General features: G+C 53.7%; 11 protein-coding genes and 1 non-coding gene across 12 annotated transcripts; 7 read left to right on the top strand and 5 right to left on the bottom strand.

The window, feature by feature from the left end:
* Positions 1-258: 258 nt before the first annotated feature.
* MVES1_002677 (uncharacterized protein) lies at positions 259-854 on the bottom strand (the record flags this gene model as incomplete). The annotated part of the gene is made up of 2 exons (XM_056207500.1): positions 259-780; positions 810-854. 2 exons carry the CDS (start codon positions 852-854, stop codon positions 259-261), a joined length of 567 nt encoding a protein of 188 aa, XP_056063475.1.
* An 80-nt stretch (positions 855-934) lies between these two features.
* MVES1_002676 (uncharacterized protein) lies at positions 935-2,635 on the bottom strand (the record flags this gene model as incomplete). The annotated part of the gene is made up of 1 exon (XM_056207499.1): positions 935-2,635. The coding sequence occupies one exon, from the start codon at positions 2,633-2,635 to the stop codon at positions 935-937; it is 1,701 nt and encodes a 566-aa protein (XP_056063474.1).
* A 178-nt stretch (positions 2,636-2,813) lies between these two features.
* MVES1_002675 (acetoacetate--CoA ligase) lies at positions 2,814-4,877 on the top strand (the record flags this gene model as incomplete). Its single annotated transcript, XM_056207498.1, has 1 exon — positions 2,814-4,877. One exon carries the CDS (start codon positions 2,814-2,816, stop codon positions 4,875-4,877), a length of 2,064 nt encoding a protein of 687 aa, XP_056063473.1.
* Positions 4,878-5,058: 181 nt separating this feature from the next.
* GAR1 (H/ACA snoRNP pseudouridylase subunit) lies at positions 5,059-5,658 on the top strand (the record flags this gene model as incomplete). The annotated part of the gene is made up of 1 exon (XM_056207497.1): positions 5,059-5,658. One exon carries the CDS (start codon positions 5,059-5,061, stop codon positions 5,656-5,658), a length of 600 nt encoding a protein of 199 aa, XP_056063472.1.
* Positions 5,659-6,257: 599 nt separating this feature from the next.
* On the top strand, positions 6,258-8,300 carry MVES1_002673 (uncharacterized protein; the record flags this gene model as incomplete). The annotated part of the gene is made up of 1 exon (XM_056207496.1): positions 6,258-8,300. One exon carries the CDS (start codon positions 6,258-6,260, stop codon positions 8,298-8,300), a length of 2,043 nt encoding a protein of 680 aa, XP_056063471.1.
* A 116-nt stretch (positions 8,301-8,416) lies between these two features.
* On the top strand, positions 8,417-9,369 carry vps26 (Vacuolar protein sorting-associated protein 26; the record flags this gene model as incomplete). The annotated part of the gene is made up of 3 exons (XM_056207495.1): positions 8,417-8,566; positions 8,594-8,666; positions 8,693-9,369. The coding sequence occupies 3 exons, from the start codon at positions 8,417-8,419 to the stop codon at positions 9,367-9,369; spliced, it is 900 nt and encodes a 299-aa protein (XP_056063470.1).
* A 31-nt stretch (positions 9,370-9,400) lies between these two features.
* Positions 9,401-10,182, top strand: ATG27 (type II membrane protein; the record flags this gene model as incomplete). The annotated part of the gene is made up of 2 exons (XM_056207494.1): positions 9,401-10,129; positions 10,168-10,182. 2 exons carry the CDS (start codon positions 9,401-9,403, stop codon positions 10,180-10,182), a joined length of 744 nt encoding a protein of 247 aa, XP_056063469.1.
* Positions 10,183-10,206: 24 nt separating this feature from the next.
* MVES1_002670 (uncharacterized protein) lies at positions 10,207-12,858 on the bottom strand (the record flags this gene model as incomplete). Its single annotated transcript, XM_056207493.1, has 1 exon — positions 10,207-12,858. One exon carries the CDS (start codon positions 12,856-12,858, stop codon positions 10,207-10,209), a length of 2,652 nt encoding a protein of 883 aa, XP_056063468.1.
* Positions 12,859-12,949: 91 nt separating this feature from the next.
* RPC34 (34-kDa subunit of RNA polymerase III (C)) lies at positions 12,950-14,224 on the top strand (the record flags this gene model as incomplete). Its single annotated transcript, XM_056207492.1, has 1 exon — positions 12,950-14,224. The coding sequence occupies one exon, from the start codon at positions 12,950-12,952 to the stop codon at positions 14,222-14,224; it is 1,275 nt and encodes a 424-aa protein (XP_056063467.1).
* A 27-nt stretch (positions 14,225-14,251) lies between these two features.
* On the bottom strand, positions 14,252-14,356 carry MVES1_002668. Its single transcript has one exon. It is a non-coding gene; the product is annotated as a tRNA-Leu (tRNA).
* Positions 14,357-14,427: 71 nt separating this feature from the next.
* TOP1 (DNA topoisomerase) lies at positions 14,428-17,056 on the bottom strand (the record flags this gene model as incomplete). Its single annotated transcript, XM_056207491.1, has 2 exons — positions 14,428-16,965; positions 17,039-17,056. The coding sequence occupies 2 exons, from the start codon at positions 17,054-17,056 to the stop codon at positions 14,428-14,430; spliced, it is 2,556 nt and encodes an 851-aa protein (XP_056063466.1).
* An 835-nt stretch (positions 17,057-17,891) lies between these two features.
* On the top strand, positions 17,892-19,268 carry ERT1 (Transcriptional regulator of nonfermentable carbon utilization; the record flags this gene model as incomplete). Its single annotated transcript, XM_056207490.1, has 4 exons — positions 17,892-17,921; positions 18,056-18,140; positions 18,171-18,284; positions 18,316-19,268. 4 exons carry the CDS (start codon positions 17,892-17,894, stop codon positions 19,266-19,268), a joined length of 1,182 nt encoding a protein of 393 aa, XP_056063465.1.
* Positions 19,269-20,204: the final 936 nt, after the last annotated feature.

Genomic DNA, 20,204 nt, shown 5'->3' with positions numbered 1-20,204 from the left:
GGTTCAGTACGCCGTGTCACGTATGACACTTGTTTATATATATATCACTCGCCTCCAGTTTGTGGATCGCGGCGTGGTCGCCATTTCTTGCTGTATGCACGATCGTAGTCTCGGTCATGTACCATCTCTCATTTGTACTATGAAACAGACAATATACTGCGAAAGGAGGAGTTCGAGGGACATTGTGTGCTTTTTCTGCGTTCAGGGACGCAAGAAGCGAGGCTGGCCGCTACACCGTCACCGCCAACCCTTCTTCCATTATTGGAAGCGCGCATTGGCAAGCGGAGCAAGCAACATCGTGAGCGGACCAGCCCCTGTAGAGTACTGACGACGCTCCAAGCGGTTCAGGCGGCGCGCAGTGAGTGCATTGCGTTGCGTTCGCTGGCCCCGCACAGGAAATCCACCTGCATGCCGCCGCCCTTTGTACGTGCCGATAGAGCGGTGATGCGCAATATTCGCAAGGCGGTCTCTCCGCAGATCCCCTTCGATCAGGATCGAACGCAGCGGGTCGGCAGACGCTTGCGGACGCTCTGAAGGAGGCAAATCGCGCCCGTCCTGTGTCTCGGACACTCTTGCACGCTGCTGCGGGGCATCCACAGTGGCCTTGGTCGGCGTATTGGACCGCGCAGGAATAAGACCAGGCGAAGAGAGGTATGCAGACAACGATGTGATCTGTTCTTCTGTCAAGGAAGAAACGGTAGCGCGCTCATGCACTTGGATCCGCGCACAAACGCGGCGTGCGGTCTCGTATGAGATCCCGTAAAACGTAGTAAGCGCAATCTGTATAAGTGGAGCCGAGGAATACGTACGCGCACCAACTTATGGTCCGGCAAATGCGCACCAAGCAAGTACATGGCCGCTGCAACGAGCGCACGGCGGCGCAACAACGTTTCAATCACGTGACAAAAGAAAGACGCTACAAATACAGGGTTGGCTACGGCGCGGCCGCTTGCAAGGTGCGCAGCACCTGGGCAGCACTGGGCCGTTTCTCTGGAATGGGTGACACCATAGACTTGATTAGATCGCGAAGCGTATCAGGAAGACGGCCGCCCCCCGGGAGGATGAGTGCTGGTGCGCCGTCAACATAGCGTCCCGTGTAGTCCAGCGACACGTTCAAATCACACGGAGAGGACGTGGCATTGAGATGTACAGAGCGCATGGGTGGTGTATTAGGCACAGCCTCTTCACCATTGTATGGGGCGTGCGTGGTTGTCCGCAGCGGTTCAAGCCCGTGAGACCAGATCTTCCCCGTCGTTTCTTCGCGCACCGAGCTGCACCTGCTTAATCCTGAGGGGAGCCCCGACTTGGATGCCAAGTGCAAGGATGTGCTCCGCGAGACAGGTAAGTGCAGTGTAGTGTCTCCCGATCTGCGAGACGAACGATCTGTTGAGCGATGAATGACGCCGTGCGGAACTGGCGAAGGATCGAGCAGTCGGTCAATAGACCATTGCGGCAAGTGCTCCAGCTTGGGCGAAGATTCCACGCTGCTAGAAGGACACGGAGACGGTGTGCGCAGTGCATAATCTTGCTGCTCACACCCCTGCACAGACAAGCGCTCGATCCGGTCGTCCTCCTCCGAGTGAAAAAAAAGCGACTGGCGCTGGCGCATCGCCATGATACTCCGGACCCGCTTGCTTGGCTCTACGCCAGTGGCGAGCGAGTAAAGCAGCACGCCGAGGCTGAAAATGTCCAACGTGTACGAGAGGGCAGGATGTGTTTCGTCCTGGTTCGTCGGCTTCCAGCGCGATGTAGCAAACAGTTCTGGCGCTCGAAATGCCGGTGTGCCGACTGTCGCACAGTCCGTCGCAGGAGCAGCCGCATTCGAGAAAAGTACGGAGCTGAAGTCACACAGCTTAATTTGGAAATCCTCGGTCAACAGTACGTTCTGCATCTTGATATCCCCATGTACACAACCACGCTCATGCAGCCATTGAAGCGTGGACGCGAGCTGTTTTCCCCAAGATAACCACATGGGAAAGTCCACAATATGCGGGCGTCGCGCGATGAGCTGAGAAAATGTGTGCGGCATATACTCGAGCAAAATCAAAAGGCGCGGCACTTCGGGCGATTCAACGGGCTTGGCCGTTTCCTCCTCGTGTGTCGCATCCAGTTCATCAATGACGGCTACCAAACCAACAATATGCGGATGCGGCCCAAGCCTGCGTAGTGCAAAAGCCTCGTCGAGTCCAGCAAGTTGTGACTCGCGATCTACCTGTGCGCGTTTCACCGCACAAAGCTGCCAACCCACAGAAATGGGTGGCGTCTCCAGCCGATCATATTCGTAGTACGCACCCAAAAACACTTCCGCATTGCGCCCTTCGCCCAGCTTACACTCATTCTCAAAATATACACGAAAATCGACGTTGCGGCGACTCGCACGGATCCTTTGGTGTTCTGACTCGCGCTGCTCACTCGACATGCGCCCAAAAAATAACCGCTTCTCATGGCCCCGTCCTTTCTCAATCTGTGTATCTCGCCCTCTGTCTGGCGCATTCTCCGCCACGACGAGGGGCTTTGAACGCGGTGGCGCGGGTTTTGGCGCGCGCGCCTGCTGGAAAAACAGGCTGTTCCGCGACGTATGATCGCATTCCACAACTGGCGCCACGTCCAAGAGCGATTGCTTTAGAGAATCCATTGCGCACAGGTACTCTCATGAACAATATCCCTCTTTCGATGGCCCAATAGCGGATGCGATGACAGCTCGCACGAAACGGTCCGCCCTGTCCGTTCGCCCATGGAACGTGGCGGTTTCCGCCAATTTTGTCACGTGCGCATGCCCCACCTTGCGTCTTCGCGCTTGGCGGCTTGCCAGTATGAGCGACGAGCCGATTCAAGGACGTATTACATGGACGCCAACGCCCGGACCAAAGCGTATACACGCATTCCGCGAGCGCATAAACAAAGAACACGGTGTCGCACTGGAAAACTACGCCGACCTTTTAAAGTGGAGCAATGAGCACACCGCGCCCTTTTGGCAGGCCGTGTGGGATGAAATTGGCGTAGTGTTTAGCGAGCGTGCGTCAGAAGTGCTGCCGGAAAACAGTCCCATGTTTCCCCCCCCGGAATGGTTTTTTGGCTCGCGTCTCAATTTTGCTGAGAACATATTGCGTCACGGCAAAGACGACAACGTGGCTTTGATATCGTGTACGGAAATCAAGGAGGACACGACAAAAATGACGTATGGTGAGCTGCGCAAGAATGTAGCCTATGCTGTACGTGCACTACGTAAGCTCGGCGTCGCCGTCGGCGACACCGTCGCGAGCTATTCGAGCAATACCGCGGAAAATATGATTGCGTTCCTTGCGGCGAGCGCCGTCGGCGCGGTATGGACGAGCGTCGCGCCAGATTTTGGCACAGCTGGCGTTTTGGAACGTCTGCTGACCGTTCGGCCACGCGTGCTGTTTAGCGTAAATGTCGTCCTATACAATGGCAAGCTGCACGACCACGTCGAAAAACTAAACGCAACCGTGAACGGCATTCTCCAACAACAGGACGAGGAGACGCGCGGTGACGACAAGGACGACGAGCGCGCATTCAAGCGCCCGCGCCATGAAAGCGCCCGCAAGCTCGAGCATGTGATTATCGTGCCGTACCAAGGCACCCACGCCGACGCTGGATCCCGGAACAGCGGTGTGGACGAGGCCAAAGGCAGCCATGGCCTCCAGCGCACGCTTTGGTCTGAGTTTATCGCAAGCGGCGCACCGGAACAGGAAGAGGACGCGTTAAAGGTGGACTATGCCCAGCTCGACTTCAATGCCCCGCTCTGGATCCTTTTTTCTTCCGGCACGACGGGCGTGCCGAAAGCCATAACGCACCGTGCCGGTGGAATGCTGTTGCAGTTCGGAAAAGAGCACCTTCTCCAGGGTGGCCTCACGGACAAGGATGTGTTCTTCCAACACACCTCCACAGGCTGGATGATGTGGAATTGGCTCGTCGGTGCCTTGTTGAGTGGATGCCCGGTTGTGCTGTACGATGGATCGCCCGCGTATCCCACAGGCGTGCTTTGGGAGCGCGCCGCGGAGCTTGGATTTACCGTGTTCGGCACCTCCGCTGCGTATCTGTCCATGTTGGAGCGCCGCGGCTATTACGCCGAGGGACTGCACGACAAGCTCCGCGTCCGTGCCATTCTTTCCACGGGATCTCCCCTGCGCGCGGAGCTTTACTTGTACGCAGAAAAGCTGGTTGGGAAGCCCGTGCAAGTTGGTAGCATCACGGGCGGCACCGATATTTGCTCTTTGTTTGCTTCGAACAATGTCACACTCCCGGTGCGTGCCGGCGAATTGCAAAGCATTTGTCTAGGGATGGACGTGGATGTGTTCGACGCGCAAGGTGAGAGCTGCACTTCAGGCGTCGAGGGTGACCTTGTGTGCAAAAAACCCTTTCCCGCACAGCCGCTCGGTTTCTGGCACCAGCCAAGCGAACGGTACAAGGAGAGCTATTATACCCAGTTCCCCGGCGTTTGGTACCACGGCGATTTGGTCACACGCACGGAGCACGGCGGCCTGATTATGCTCGGTCGTTCTGATGGAATTCTGAACCCCAGCGGAATTCGGTTTGGGAGCGCTGACATTTACGAGGTGCTCGAGAGCTCCGAAGCGACTGCGCCGTCTTCGCCGCTATCCTGCATCACCGATTCGCTCGTTGTGGGCTTGAAAACCGCGAAAAAAGACGACGAAGTTGTCGTTCTTTTTCTTGTTACTACCCCCGATGCTGACTGGGATGCAGTTGATGCGGAAGCGAGGCGTATTATCCGCAAGCAGCGCAGTGCGAGGCACGTTCCTACGTACATTCGCAAGGTGCAAGGATGCCCGAAAACGCTGAATGGCAAGCGCGTCGAGGTCCCCGTGAAGAAGTGTATGTTTTTAACGGTATACTAACGATAGTGATTAATGGTGCGCCGATTACTACGATCAACCAATCTACGCTGCTCAATCCCGAAGTGCTACAAGAGTACGTTGAGCTCGGAGCAGCGCTCCGCGCCGACCTTGCAGGCCCGTAGTAAGCACGTGACTTTTAGTTTTCTCTGCAGCGCCCGCGGTGCTTTTGCCGCATTGTACCATGTTCCGAGGCCGTGGTGCTGGACGTGGTGGCTTTAGCGGGCGCGGCGGGCGCGGCGGAATGATGAATACCGGTCCGCCTGCCAACGTTATTCCATTCGGCGCATTTGTGCATGCCGTGGAGGGCGAAATGTTTTGTGCGGGCACTGACCCAAAGCATGTGCCGTATTTCAACGCGCCCATTTTTCTTGAGAACAAGTCGCAGATTGGCAAGGTAGACGAGATCTTGGGCCCGATCAACGAAGTTTATTTCACGATCAAGACGGAGCCGGGAATCGTTGCTGGCTCGTTCAAGGCGAACGACAAGGTTTACATATCCGACGACCGCCTGCTTCCGATCGAGCGTTTCCTTCCAAAGCCAAAATCGCTTTCCAAAGGGCCCAAGAGACGTGGAGCGGGGCGTGGCGCACCGGGCGGCCGCGGCGGTGCACGCGGCGGTCGCGGTGGATTTGGCGGCGGTGGTGGATTCGGCAGCCGCGGCGGATTTGGTGCGCGTGGTGGCCGCGGCGGATTTGGAGGACGTGGCGCACCGCGTGGCGCACCGCGTGGCGGCCGCGGTAGATTCCGTGGCGGGGGCGGCGGTTTTCGTGGTCGTTCGTAACGTGCCGTACAACGCTTAATGCATGGCGCGCAGTTTCATGTACTATACATTTTTGAAAAAGTAGAGAATGCTACGGTATAATATAGCTATGCGTGGTGAGAGCATTGGTACTTCAATCCCATGCGCTGCGCTGCGGCTACAAGGCATGCAGCGCAAGCAGACGCCCAGGCTGGAAATGCAGCGCGGCGGCAGCCAAGTGGATGTGGAGCAGTCACTTCTAATTCGTTCGCTGATAAGCGCATCACTCTACGACAGGAATCGTAGGTCTGTTTAACAATGCGTACGGCACGGGCATGATCGTCGCATGATGCATAAAGCTTGATAAGCAGCAGACGCATGCGCAGAGCACCCAAAATGTGCGTGATAAGCTAGGGTGTAGACGATGAAAACAAAAGCGCTTATCACCATTTATCTTTGCGATAAGCGATCCGCCCAAGTTAGCACTCTTGGCGCATACAATTAAATTCTCCACGCGCGCCGTCTATCTGCCACAGATAAGCAGTAGTGCACGGGCGTATATGCTCATCCGGACGCGTATGAGATAAACGGGCTCCATAGGTATTAAAGAACGCATAGTACGTCGTAAAGTGCAGAACCCAATGGTAGAATCACCTGCTCAAGTGCTGGGCCAAGGCGTCGGCTGGGCCGTCGTCGTCGGGCTCGGGTTCGCGTTTGCTGCATTTATGTTATGCATTACCTTTTTGCAAAACCGCTTCACCGACCACAGCACGAAATCCATCGAGGAATTCAACAGCGCGAGTCGCTCTGTCAAGCCGGGGCTGGTCGCTGCTGGAATCGTATCTGCATGGACTTGGGCAGCGACATTACTTCAAAGCAGCACCGTCACGTTCCAATACGGCGTGTCTGGTGCCTATTGGTATGCCGCAGGCGCCATGGTCCAAATCCTGCTGTGCTCCATCATGGCGTGCAAAATTAAGAGCAGTGCGCCGTTCTGCTCGACATACCTGGAAGTGATCCGCATTCGGTACGGCAAGATGATCCATGCCGTATTTATCTTTTTTGCGCTGGTCACCAATCTCCTAGTCTCTTCGCAGCTCGTATTGGGCGGCGCCGCTGTCGTCACGCAGCTGACTGGCCTCCATGTGCTTGCGAGCCTGTTTTTAATTCCCACGAGCGTTGCTGTGTACACCGTGACTGGCGGTTTGCGCGCGACATTCATCGCGGACTACTCTCACACGATTGGCCTCTTTGTCGTCATCCTCTACTTCTTCTTTCACGTCTGGACGGGGCATGGCCAAATTGGGAGTTTAGATACCATGGTCGAGAAGCTCACGGCCAGTGCCATGGCTCGCCCTGTGGTGGGCAACGCCGGCGGCTCCTATCTTACCATGCGGTCGAAAAGCGGACTTGTATTTGGCATCACCAACATTTGCGGAAACCTTGCGACTGTATTCTGTGACCAATCCTACCACCAGCGTTCGATTGCGTCGCTGCCAACCACTGCCGCCCGCGGTTTCCTGCTCGGGGGGAGCTGTTGGTTCCCGATTCCATTCCTGTTTGCAACGACCATGGGGCTTGCCGCGCGTGCATTGATGCACACGGACCCAAGCATGGCCGTGCTCACAGACGAGCAAGTCACGGCAGGCCTTGCCGCGCCTTCTGCAGCCGTTGCTCTCGCCGGAAAAGGCGGAGCAGTAGCCGTGCTCATTCTCCTGTTCCTCGCAGTGACGTCTGCAACATCTGCGCAGCAAATCGCCGTTTCATCCGTATTTGCTTTTGACGTGTACAAAGTGTACGTAAAGCGCGACGCAGACGCAAAGCATATGCAATACATCACCCACGGCACTGTGATTGTCTGGGCGCTCGTCATGGCCGTGTTCGGCGTGATTTGGCACTATGCAGGAATCAGCCTCGGCTGGCTGTACCTCATGATGGGAATCATTGTCGCCCCCGCCGTCTTTCCCATCTTTGCCTCGCTCACATGGCACAAGACTAACCGCGTCGGGTGCGTCGTAGGGATGATTGTCGGGCTTGCGCTCGGGATCCTCGTGTGGCTCGTCACGGCGTATACGTATTATGGCAGTGTCACTGTCGCGACCACCGGAGAACAGTATTCGACTCTTGCTGGAAACCTGGTTTCGATCTGCACCTCGACGATCATTACACTCGTCTGGAGCCTTGTACGCCCACAAAACTACACGTTTGCAGAAACGCGCGCGTTTAATGCACCGGTGGACGCATTGTACGAGCCAGACCACACAATGCCAAGCATAGACCACAGCCCGACCACAATGTCTATCTGCAGCAAACCAGAGGTGGAGTGTACGGGTTATGATCTCGAGAAGCCCAAGGCGGTGGTGATGCATTTCCGCGACCCTGGCAAGGACAATATCGAGTACGTGCGCGCCGCAGGCCTGGACCCTGCTGTAATTACCTCTACTGCACGCCGCGTTATTGCCATCTCCATCATTGCGTCCACATGCTTGATATTGGTCGTGCCGGCGATTGCACAAGCGGCGCGCATTTGGACGCCCGCGGGGCTGGGCGCGTGGATATGGCTTGGCTTTGTGTGGCTAATGTGGAGCATTTTTGGGGTGGGTATCCTGCCACTATGGGAGGCTCGTGCAGAGCTCTCCGTGCTTTTTGTTAATATTGGCAAGCATATCCGCGGCAAGGCGTAGCACTGTTCATACGTTGAATGTACTTGTAGGCAGTTATGTGGAGGGGCCGTGTACAGTCGGGGCGTTATGCACGAGGTCCGCGCACCTTCGAGTCGAAACGCGCATCAAACGCCGCCATGGCGTCGTTATTTAGTTTCTCGGCACCGATGGACATTGATGTCCGGCTTAATGATGAGCATGAGCGGAGAACTGTGGATGTAAAATTAGACGGATCTGCGAAAGAGTCGCTTCCGGTGTATCTCGACGGCGAGAGTATCCAGGGCACCGTACGTCTCTTGCAATGCTGACTCAAGGTCGTTATTCAAGCGCGTAATGGTAAGAAGCTGCAGCACGATGGGATAAAGGTTGAACTAGTTGGAAGCATTGGTACGTGGCTGTTATGCTTACCACAGAAATGTTTTTCGATCGCGGCAATCGTTACGAGTTCCTTTCCCTGGCCCAGGAGCTGGGCACGCCGGGCGGCGAGCTTCGGCAAAGCGAGACGTTGCCGTTCGAATTCAAGGATGTGGAAATGATGTACGAAAGCTACAGCGGCGTCAATGTCAAGCTGCGTTACTTTTTGCGTGTCACCATCATGCGGCGGATGGCGGAGGTCACCAAGGAGCGTGAGATCTGGGTCCACTCGTTCCGACTCCCTCCAGATGTAAACAACGCAATCAAGATGGAGGTGGGAATTGAAGACTGTCTGCATATTGAGTTTGAATACAACAAGTCCAAGTACCACTTGAAAGACGTGATCGTCGGTAAGATTTACTTTTTGCTGGTGCGCATAAAGATTAAGCACATGGAACTTTCGATTATTCGAAGGGAGACCACAGGCAATGCCCCGAACCAGTACAATGAGTCCGAGACGATAACCAAGTTTGAAATTATGGACGGCGCACCCGTACGCGGAGAGACAATCCCGATTCGGCTCTTTTTGGGCGGGTTCGAGCTCACGCCGACATTCCGGGACGTGAATAAAAAGTTCAGCGCGCGGTACTATTTAAATCTCGTGCTTGTGGACGAGGAGAATCGCCGCTACTTTAAGCAGCAAGAGATCACATTTTTCCGCATCCCCGAGAATTAGCGTTGTATAGCAAACCACCTACACCTCCACTATGCTTTGGATGCGCCAACTTGGCGCACTGCTCGCCGCGCTCGTCGTAGTGTATGCAGAGTCGTGTACCTTTCCTGGTATGAAAGGCAAAGGGCTTGCTAGGAACCCAAAGCTAGACAGCGTCTTCCGCGATGGATATATACAGACAAGCTCGGACTTGGAGACGCCGCCTTCGACTACGCGGCGCACTGTGTTTGTCAACCTGTGCGGTGCGATTACGCCTAAAGATGGGTCCGATGTAGCGAAAGAGTGTCCCAGTAATGCAGCCGTATGCATAGTGACGAGCACGATCCGCAATAACGAGCCGCGCGTGGATTATGTGATCCCCGCGGGCGTCCGCAACAGCTATGGAAAACTGGTGTGGACGTTGCAAAAGCATACCCTGCAACTTGCCGGTGCATCATGGGCGCAGCGGCAAACGTTTTCGCAGATCAAGTTTGAATGCGCAAAAGAAAACGTGCTGAAAGTGCGCCATTACCTGGACCCATTGGACACGTCCAGCAACACACTGTCCCTTGCGCTCGGCGCGCCAGAACTGTGCCGCTCATCCGGCTCATCCGGCTCGCTTTTGCATGGCCTTTGGGCGTGCATCAAGATTTTGTTTTGGTTGGCTATACTTGCCTTGCTCGTCTATTTTGTCATGGGGGTATGGACGAATGTGAGCTATTATGGCGCCACAGGCTGGGATCTTTTGCCGCACCGCGATTTTTGGCGCCAACTCCCGGGCACGGTACAGGATGGTATGCAGCGGTTCGCTCGGTGGGCAAGGCGCGAACCGAGTGATTCGTTGGGCGCTTACGACCCGCTCTAGTCCATGTCGCCGAGGAACTGAAAAAAGCGACGCACGACGGCTTGTCCTTTTTCCAGATTGATGAGTCGAATCCGCTCGTTGGGCAAGTGTGCATGGTCTGAGGCTTGGCCCATGGGCAGATGCACAGCCTGGGCGCCAAGTTCCTTTTCCAAAATAGCAATACCAGGGATGGAGCCGCCTTCGCGGATCATGACAGGCGGCTCGTGCCATTCGGCCTCGACGGCGGCAACCAAGGCATGTGTGTAAGCAAGTTCTAGGGAGCCGAGCCACCAGTCGGCACGGTGGAAAATGCGCACGTCTAGCTGGTTGGTCGATTGCATTGCCACATAGTTTTGTCGGATCCCCTCTTCTAAAATACGTTCCACCGCATGCAGATCCTGGTTGGGCACGATGCGGATGCTGAGCGAGGCTTCCACAGAGCTCGGAATCACGGTGGCATGACTCGGTCCGGAATTGGTGACTTGATGAACGGTAAACGAGGGTTTGCACCAGCGTGCAATCAAACGCTCGGGTTGCTTTTGCACTTCGTGCGCAAGCTTGCTGTAGTATGCATGCTCCTGCTCATCCACTGGAGATACATGGTCATAGAAGCCACGTAATGCCACATGTCCATTTGCATCTGTGAGTGTCGCAAGCAGTTTGACCATGTCCATCATTGGCTCCTGCACTGCGCCGCCATCCACACCCGAATGAATGTCGGAGCGGAGCGCAGTGATTCGAACCATGGCCTGAATCACGCCACGAAGACCGACGGTGATGCACGGACGCTGCTCGCCGAGCCAGTAGGAATTGCATACCAAGATAACGTCAATGTGGCCTAGCAAAGCGCGATTCGCTTGCAAGCATGCGTGGAAGCCTTTGGAGCCCGTCTCTTGCTCACCCTCGACCAGCATGACTACATCCACATCCAGCTGGTGCGCATGCAGCAGATCGCTTGCCGCATATGCTACAGCAAGCACAGGGCCTTTGTTGTCGCTCACTCCGCGCGCATACAAATACCCATTGCGCCCGTGCAACTCCCATGGATTGCTCTCCCAATCTTCGCTCGCAGGCATGCAGTCGTAGTGCCCATAAAAGAGACAGCGCCGCTTGGCGCCGCGTACACTATTTGCCTTAAATGTGCCGAGCACCATGGGATTTGCACCTGTGCGGCATGGAATGAGCTGCACTTCGCTCGCGCCCAGCTGCATGAGCGTGTTTTTCAAAAAGTGGGCAGCCTGTCGAGCATCCTCGCTATTTTCGGCATCGACCAGCAGGGTTGGACCATGCGAAACACTCTTGTACCCTACGAATTCCGAGAGTCGGTGCAGCAGCGAGGAGCACGGTGGATGGGCTGGGGGCGGTACCGGACTAACCCCTGGCAAGGGGCTAGACAACAACGGCCAAAGGCGGACGCTTGCATCTGAAGAGCCAGTGACGAGCATGGGGTCTGTCGTGAGCCACGAATACTGGCTCTTGGCCCCTTTGCGCCCAAAATACAGCGCACAGCTCTGCACGATGTCCGCATGTGCAATCCAGCGTGCGTCGCATTGAAAGTACTTGTTCCAGCGACAGACATGCCCATCTGCACTCCCAGAGAAAAAGGTAAGCTCCCCGCCAAGGTCGGAAAGCTGCAAACACAGGACGTCGTCTGTGTGGCCGCGCAACGCACGAATTTGGGTGTAGGAATCCATATCCCATACATCAATCAACCCACCTTGTTTTCCCGCGAGCAGCGTAGTTTCCCATGCGCACATGGTCAGAATAGTATCTCCTGTAGGCTCTGCGACTTCGAGCGTGCGTTGCAGCACAGGATTTCCGTCTACAATTGCCCATAGCCGCACGGTTTCGTCGCCAGAGCCACTTGCAAGGAGGGGCACCTCGCCCCGGGTAGGTACAAAAATCATGCTGTACACATATCCAAAGTGCGCCGACGGCAAAACGTGCGACTTGCTCACCGCAAGTACCACCATTTTCGACGGCGTGCGAGACTTCGGTGCCTCACCGGCTTTTGCAATGATCTGCACGGCGGTACGCCGGATGAGTTGCTCAGCCGTACGCACAGCGAGCGGAAGGGTATTCTGCGACGATCCCATCGCCCGCGACATGGAATCAAAAAATTTGTGTGGGCGCGATTCGGGTAGGCCCTGGCGCGGTGCATCGTCCAGAAATGTGGGCGTAATGCTAATCCACTGGATCGACGTATCCTGACAACCAAAAAATAGCGTATCCTGCTGACTGCACCATGCCATGGAAAAAATGTCACCAGAATTATCGCTGGCTGGGTATATGAGGGACAGCGGCTCGTACGTCGCCAAATCCCACTGTCGGACAGTGCTGTCAGACGAGGCACTAAACAACCAGTCTCGCCCCGGCGCGATTTCCAAGGCAAGTACACTCCGCGTGTGCCCCATTAATTGTGCAAGCTGCTGCTGCGTGGACATATCCCATACAAAGATTGTACCGCACTGCGAGCCGCAGAAAAGGATGCCACGACGCTGGTCGATGGCGACGGAAAGTACGGAGGCGTCATTGAACGATACAGTCTGCAATGCCCTTGTATGCTGGTTTGCCTTTTGTTCCAGAGGTGTATCCGTCTCCACGAACCGGTCGGTCGCTACGTCGAGTGTCCCAACAGGGCCAGACCTGATTGACTCACCGCCAGCCATAGTGGGGGACGTTTTGGAATATGCAGCGTTTGGGCGAGTTTGCAAATTACACGCTGACAAATTGTCCCTACTTTTGCCCTTCGCACCGACCATGGCACCAAAAAAGATGGACGAGGGCAGGCTCACTGAACTTGAAAAACGGATGCATGCTGCTGCGATCAGTGCGCCTGAACACACAGTCACGGGAGAGGAGCTCTCTGCGGGACTAGGCGATGTGCCAATCGAAGAGCAGTTATTGGCGATCAACAGCCTTCTGAAGAAAAGTCTTTTTAATGCACAAAAAGGGCCCAGCGGGATTCAGTACGTGGCTGTTTCGACGGGCGAGGCTAGCGTACTCGGAAGCATGGACGGGAATGAGCTGATTATTTACAACTATATCAAAGACGCAAGGAACGAGGGCATCTGGACCAAGATGATCAAGGCTCGCACCAATTTGCACCAGACTATCTTGAACCGCTGCCTAAAACTACTGGAACAGAAACAGCTTGTCAAAGCGGTAAAGTCCGTCAAGTTTCCTACGCGCAAGATTTACATGTTGTATGATCTTACACCGTCGATCGAACTGTCAGGTGGTCCTTGGTACGCTGACAATGAACTGGATACAGGCTTTATCCACGAACTTTCGCTTGCATGCTTACGCTACATCCAATCGCAGACGTGGCCAAAAGATGGCCGCTCGTCTGCATTATACCCAGCGTCGCACACAGCGGATCTACCTACGGCTGCGAACGTACATCGTTACCTAAAAGACGCGCGGCTTACCGATACAGAACTGGAACAGGAGCATGTGGTAGCACTTTTGGACCTTTTGATCTACGACAACAAAATTGAAAAGATTCCTGTGTTACCTGCCCTGGCTACTCGCCGCGCACGCAATGATATAACGGACCGTTCATCCGAAGAGAGTGGGTCGGATGCTCCAACTAACACTCTGCGAGGGAGCAGCAGACTTCGCAAAAGGGTAAGGCTTGCGCAAGTGCAGAGTTGCTTAGACGGTACGGATACGGATACGGATAGTGCGAATGGCTCGTCAGGAAGTGTTCACGGGCGCGGTCGGAAAGAACCACGTCATAATCACACAGAGGGCAGCAAAAACACTAGGCACCAAGAGATGGAAGATGTGAGTGTCACGAATTTGACGCATGTTCCGTATGTGTACCGTGCTGTAAAGCCTTTGTTGCAGCCGCATGGTGGTGAAAGTACCGGGTATATCCCGCTAAATGTCCCTTGGTTGCAAACGCCGACGGGGGTGGACGATGTGGATGATGCTACTCTTTCTATCGAAATGTTTTTTGGCACTAAACAAGAAGGAAATGCCATTTCTGCCACGACAAAAGCAGAAAACAATACCGTAATTGGTTTATAAAAAAATAATGTACGCATGCAAAAAATGTGACAAGAGTGGGATTCGAACCCACGCCCGAAGACAACGGAAGCTAATAGCTTATGAATTAAGGATACCTTAACGTTGCGCCTTAGACCACTCGGCCATCTTGCCGTACAATTAAGGAAGAATGTGATCCTATACTATTTAGCATGGCACAAAGGATGCGGTGTGCCTTATCCAATCTAGTCAGCACTACGCGAGCCGCTTTCCAAAGTACGCATTTTCTCCACAGCGTTGCGGACAAATGTCCAGTTTGGAGACATACTTTCACCATCGTCGTCCACTGCTGCCCATTTGAATTTCTTTTGCAGCGTCATCGGGAAGAACTGGCCGATATTCATCACCTTCAAATCGAGCTCCATCTTCTCACTGACGGCGGCAATAGCATCCTTTGTTTCCTGCTCCTCCTTTTTAGGTTTCGAGTTCTTTTTTTTTGAAACATTGTATTGCAAATGCTTATCCCATTTCTTCAGCCAAGCGACAGTAATGCGCGGATCAATATAGTTGATCTTGGAAGTGCCCAAAGACACATCGCTGGTGTTGTTCTTGTTCAACAGCTCAGCCTCTTGTTTCTTGATTGTTTCGTATTTAGTCAGGATCTTGCGGGCAGTTGATGGGACGTTGCAACTGGGGGACTCGCTCTTGTTGGTCTTTCGCTCTCGCTCCCATACCTTGAGTTGCTTGTCCATGTTCTTCAGTTCTGCATCCAGCTGCTCCTTGGTCGTAATGCCGCGCACAGGCTTGAAATCAATTTCAGCTGCCTCCTTTTTTACTCCGATTGTACCATTTAATTGCTCTTTTTGCATGCCCGCCAAGTACTCTTTCTCTGAAAGCATGCGCTCAAATGCAGTGACAAGACGTGCTTTCTTGTCGCGGATAATACCTTCTTCATACTCGATTACCTTGCCCTTATCAAGATGAACGTCTTTTAAAATTAAATTCCAATGCTTTGCAAAATCATGGTCTTTTGGAAGGTACTCCTTCTTTAATTCTGCGGCGGTATGATGCGTGAGCAATTTCTGGCACTCTTTCGAAATTTGGTACTGGATTCCAAAGATCTTTTCGCGCGTGCGGTCCAATGCCTTGTTGAGCATCACATGATTTACAGTCTTTTGGTGGTTACACAAAATGGCAACTTGGCGGTTGGCTTCGTTGTAGGCAATACGAAGGTTTGCAGGGTTGATTTCGCGCTCCTGCGCCGTGGGGCGCTGTTTGAGCCATGCCTCTGTCTTGTCGAGCAGACCCTGGAATGTGACAGATGCATTGTATGTACGGAAAACTTTTGCGCTCAGCCCCTTCATGTACTTGCTCAAGAATTGGTTGACCACATCCGGTGACAGTGGCGCCAATTTTGTGCCCTTTACCTTGGGCGCTGCGAAAATAGGGTCATCCGGGCCTTTTCGAACATATTCGCCGTCAACTTTGCTGCCGTCCGTCTTTAGGAACAAAGTCAGATTTTTGAACACCTCCTTATTCTCAATGCTAAGTGTTTCTTCAAACTTCATCGAATCTTTTCCGAGAAAGGAGAGCTTCAACTTGTTAGGTTGCAGTAACGTCGCATGTCCACAGCGCAAGGAGCAAACGCCATACGTCTCCGCCTCATCTTCTCCTTTTTCATTCCCTGCACGAAGTGAAAAGTTATCAATCAGCCACACAATGGTCGCAACCATACGATCGACACGGTTTTTAGAAACAAGATTCCTGATCACATCTGCACGAACCTGTTTTACACATGCGTCGAGACGTCGCGCCTTTTCAAACTTTTCGCGGTCCGAGTCTGTCTTGAAAGTGCTCGAGGCATCGAGGAAGACGTATTTGAAGCTGTTGTTAATATTCTCCCGCCAAAGAGCAAGCCACGTCACGTCCTTCTTCTCCACAACTTCGCCCCATTGGTGGCCTGGCGGCGGCTTCGGCGCGGGGTGATCCGCACTATGGTTGATGATGATCTGTTCGGGCATAATGCGCGTCTTTATACGCCCAGCTTTGGGGTGTGCACCTCGGCCCAGGAACAGGCCCGGAGGTTCCACCGTCACGTTGCCGGCTTTTTGTTCGTGGCCATCCACAATGCAGGACTTGTATTCATTCTCCATTGCTTTACGCGCCGCTATCTCAGCTTTACGCGCCGAGGGCGCCATGCTTTTTTTCCGCTCCACCTCGGCATCTTTCAGCGCTTTCCAATATGTGTACATGTCGCGGAAGTCGAGTTTCTCAAATTTTTTAATTTTGACGCCGTGTTCGGGAGGGTACTTTTTCAGCACACTTTGGAAGTCTTCAAAAAAGTTTTTGTTAAAGATGGGATTCTGTGCGTGTTGTGTCTCAAGCTTCACTGCATAGAACATGGCGGCTTCCTCCGCTTCAGGAAGAAGCGTGACGGGTCTTCCTTCGTACTTGAGCGTTACGTCTTCAGGCAGAGGCTTGTACAATTCGGGAAACTTGGGACCTTTGTGAATCAAGGTAGTCCAGCGCTGTTCGCCTCCCCCTTCCAAGTCCGTTTTCGATTGGCGCTGCTTGACGGCGCCGCGTTTCCGCTTCTTCGCGTCCTTCCCCTCATCGCCTTCCTCCTCTTCTCCGTCATCGCTCGCATCCACTTCATTTTTTAAAGGCGTATCAGAGCCACTCTCCTCTCGCTGCTGAGACATTGGCACGTCCGAGTCCGAGCCGGACGACTCTCCCGCCTTTATTGTCGTGCTCAACGGAAGATCCTCATCCGAAGACTCATCCTTAACAGTAGATGCACGGTTCAGGCGCGGTCTCTTATTCTAAACGTCAGCGAAAGTGAGCATTGCAACGTACCTGAAGCTTGGACTCCATGAAATACTGCCTGCTCGCTGGTGCGAAGAAAAGACACCCGAGCGCAAGATTGTGCCTGTGCGACGCGGAGACCAGCGCGTCGGTCACGTGGTCACGCGATTTCTCAGCAGCGGTGCCCATCCACGTTCTTTCCCAAGATTGTGGTGTCCAATGCCGCTCTCTAGTGATCCTTGGGCGAAGCGCGAGGCTTGGCGCAAGCACCCCATATTTTCGATGCGCTACTACTTTACACACATGCTGCCCGGGCTGACGTTGGGAACGAGTGCTTTTGTTATGTACCTCGCATGGGAAACATTTTCCCAGAAAAAGGTTACGCATGGCCATGCTGCGCATTAATGCCTTTTATATGGAACACATACACATACGCCAGGTGTGATGAATTCATACCTATGTACGAATGGGACCAGTGCTTACGGCATGCTATGCGCTTGGTCGATGCGATCCTGCTTGGGCAAGTGGTTGCCGTTATTCCCCAACACCGACTCTTCAACGTAGCTGTTTTTTTTTTTGCTAGTCATACATTTTAAATTCTCACTCTTATAGAAGCTTTCGTCTTCCTTCCGTTCTGCTACACACCGCCCGTAAACTATGGATCCACGCCGCACTACGGCAGACCATAGCGGGGCATATATGCTTTTGAAGTTTTCGATGACAAATCCTTCGGGGCTTTGTGCGTTGCTCGTGTAAGTACTGCGTGCGCCCTGCAGCACAAACGGCGTTTCCCCACGCGCAGTGCGCTATATTTTTCCACGATTCGGTGCCTACTATTGCTCTTTGAATATTGTACTCGGAATGGCGTCCAGCGACAATAATGCTGCTGGTATGCCATCTCGCGATGCGCCGACGCAGCACGGCGAAGCGGGAGGTAAGGATTTGAAGCCGAGAGCAGCGTCAACAGAGAGATCAACTGCGCGTCCCGGACGACGGAAAAAAGCGAGCCGGGCATGCTTTCACTGCCAGAAAGCGCATTTAACATGTGACGACTCGCGCCCATGTCAGCGGTGCATTCGAAAAGGCCTAGCCGACCAGTGCGTGGATGGCTATCGCAAGAAAGCCAAGTACCTGCTGGAGGAGGACGATATCTGTACGTGTCTCGATGCTGCTCACCTTCCAGCACCGACAGTCCAACAACCTACGCTGCACATGGAGGCACCACCGTCTGGCCCCGATATGTTTGTAAACAATCTTCACGAGAACATGGCGATTCCGGAAGCAAGCTCATTTTCGCGTAGGTTTTTTTGGCCGACCACTGACGATAGCAACCGTGTTTAAGCAAACGTCCAAGGACTTTGGTCGCAGCGAGCCTAGTGCTGCATTTGCATTTGATCCCAAAACTGCATTCGGTTTTGATCCCACCTCACTGGAGTGCTCTATCCTTACCTCCATGCTCCATGACGCAGACTCCAGTGCTTTGAGCGGCGATTCTCCGGATGTGGCACACATACCAGCCATGGATCTCATGGAGAATTATACCACGCTGCAGAGCTCTGCACCAGGCGGCTCGGCAGATGACGGCACGAGTGTTCCGCCCGTCGCCAGTTGGAAAACGCAGTCACACATGCAGCCCATGTCGGACCGTCGAGACTCCACGGGCAGCTTTACCAAACAAGGGATATACATGGGGTCGCTTGGCCAGCAAATGAAGCAGAACAACCGAAACAGCCCATCTTCTTTGGATACCAATGTCGTCTTTTCCCCCGAAGCACTTGTACAAGCGGGAAAGAGCACGGCACAGCGTGCCTGCGCAGACGAAACCAACCCCTCACATGAGCATTCCAGTACGACGAACAATATTAATGAAAGTATATGGAAACAACGGGTGTCAAGGGTGTACAATGACCGAGTGAAGCCATTCCGATACACGGATGCGTACCATATCCTGCTCAAGTATGTGATGCTAAAGTACGAAAAAGCAGATGTGTTGCGAATTGTTCGCGCGTTAGCGATTTTCCGGCCCTCTTTAATTGCGTTGCAGATGCCTCTGAGCGAGGAAGATGAGGTGTTTGTGGAGCGAGCATTTCAACGCACCATTCTTGAATTTGAGAAACTCATCTCATTTTCCGGAACACCCACGGTTGTATGGCGCAGGACGTGCGAGATATCACTGGTTGGATCTGAGTTCTGCATGCTCACGCAATGGTCGAAAGAAGATTTAATGGGCAAGTACATTTACCAATTTATGGACAAGAGCTCGGTGCTAAAGTACTGGTAGGTTTTTTTTTTCTGCGATACTTACCACCAGGGAATTATTTGCGAGTCACGCATTTGAAAACACGACACCGTCCGTGATGACGACATGTGTATTGCTATCGCCGTCTGGACGCCCCATTCCTTGTACTTGGTGCTTCACCATCAAACGCGATCCGTTCGATTTGCCCGGCTATGTGGTGGGAAATGTGTGTACTCTGCCTATCTAACTCCAGTTTTTGCCGATTCTTTCATGACAGTCCATACATCGCGTATTCTTCTATCAGTACTATATGCAAACAATGCTATTTTATTTTGCAACGCTTACATGGGTATGAAAGTGTCTCACTTTGGAATTTCATGCTCGGCGAGAAGCTGTGTGTAAGCGACAGTAAGGTGCGCACCATATTTGGAATACCACTCCGGATAGGATACACATGCTCGCAATTAGGACAAAGCATCTCGCCTTCTGCGACGTGGATCTAGCTGTCAGTTGTTGCGCATGCACAGCGTACCTCCAGGAGCACATGGTGCAATGCCTGCAGTTGTGCCTCTGTAGGCGGTGCCTGCGTAAATTCTGGCTCCTGCTCTGGCAGTGAGATATCTCCTAGCTGCACGTTAGTCGTCCATACAAGCGTACCTGACGAGCCGTGTGCACCAATGCACACCAATCGAGCTTCGGCAAGAACCCCTTCAGGAACGCCTCACTGTAGTCCGCCTCGATCAGCTCCAACTTCACGTTGCGGAAAATCAGGGGGAAATTATTAGACGAGCTCCCGCAGTTTTTCGCATGGCATGCAAGCAGATTATGCGTGAGCAAACGCATCGTGTTGGCGTTGATGCAGACGAGCGACACTTTTTTGCCTCGCACGTGGTCAACGTCATTCCGGGGTGTCGTGCAGCGAGCTTCCGGGCGCGTCCGAAAGCGTGGGGCACTGTGTGCCGGGATGCGCCATAAGGA

This window comes from Malassezia vespertilionis, chromosome 5 (genome assembly GCF_029542925.1).
Source record: "Malassezia vespertilionis chromosome 5, complete sequence".
Lineage (NCBI taxonomy): Eukaryota > Fungi > Basidiomycota > Malasseziomycetes > Malasseziales > Malasseziaceae > Malassezia > Malassezia vespertilionis.
Note: the sequence above shows the minus strand (reverse complement) of the source record. Positions and strands in the feature narration are given on the sequence as shown.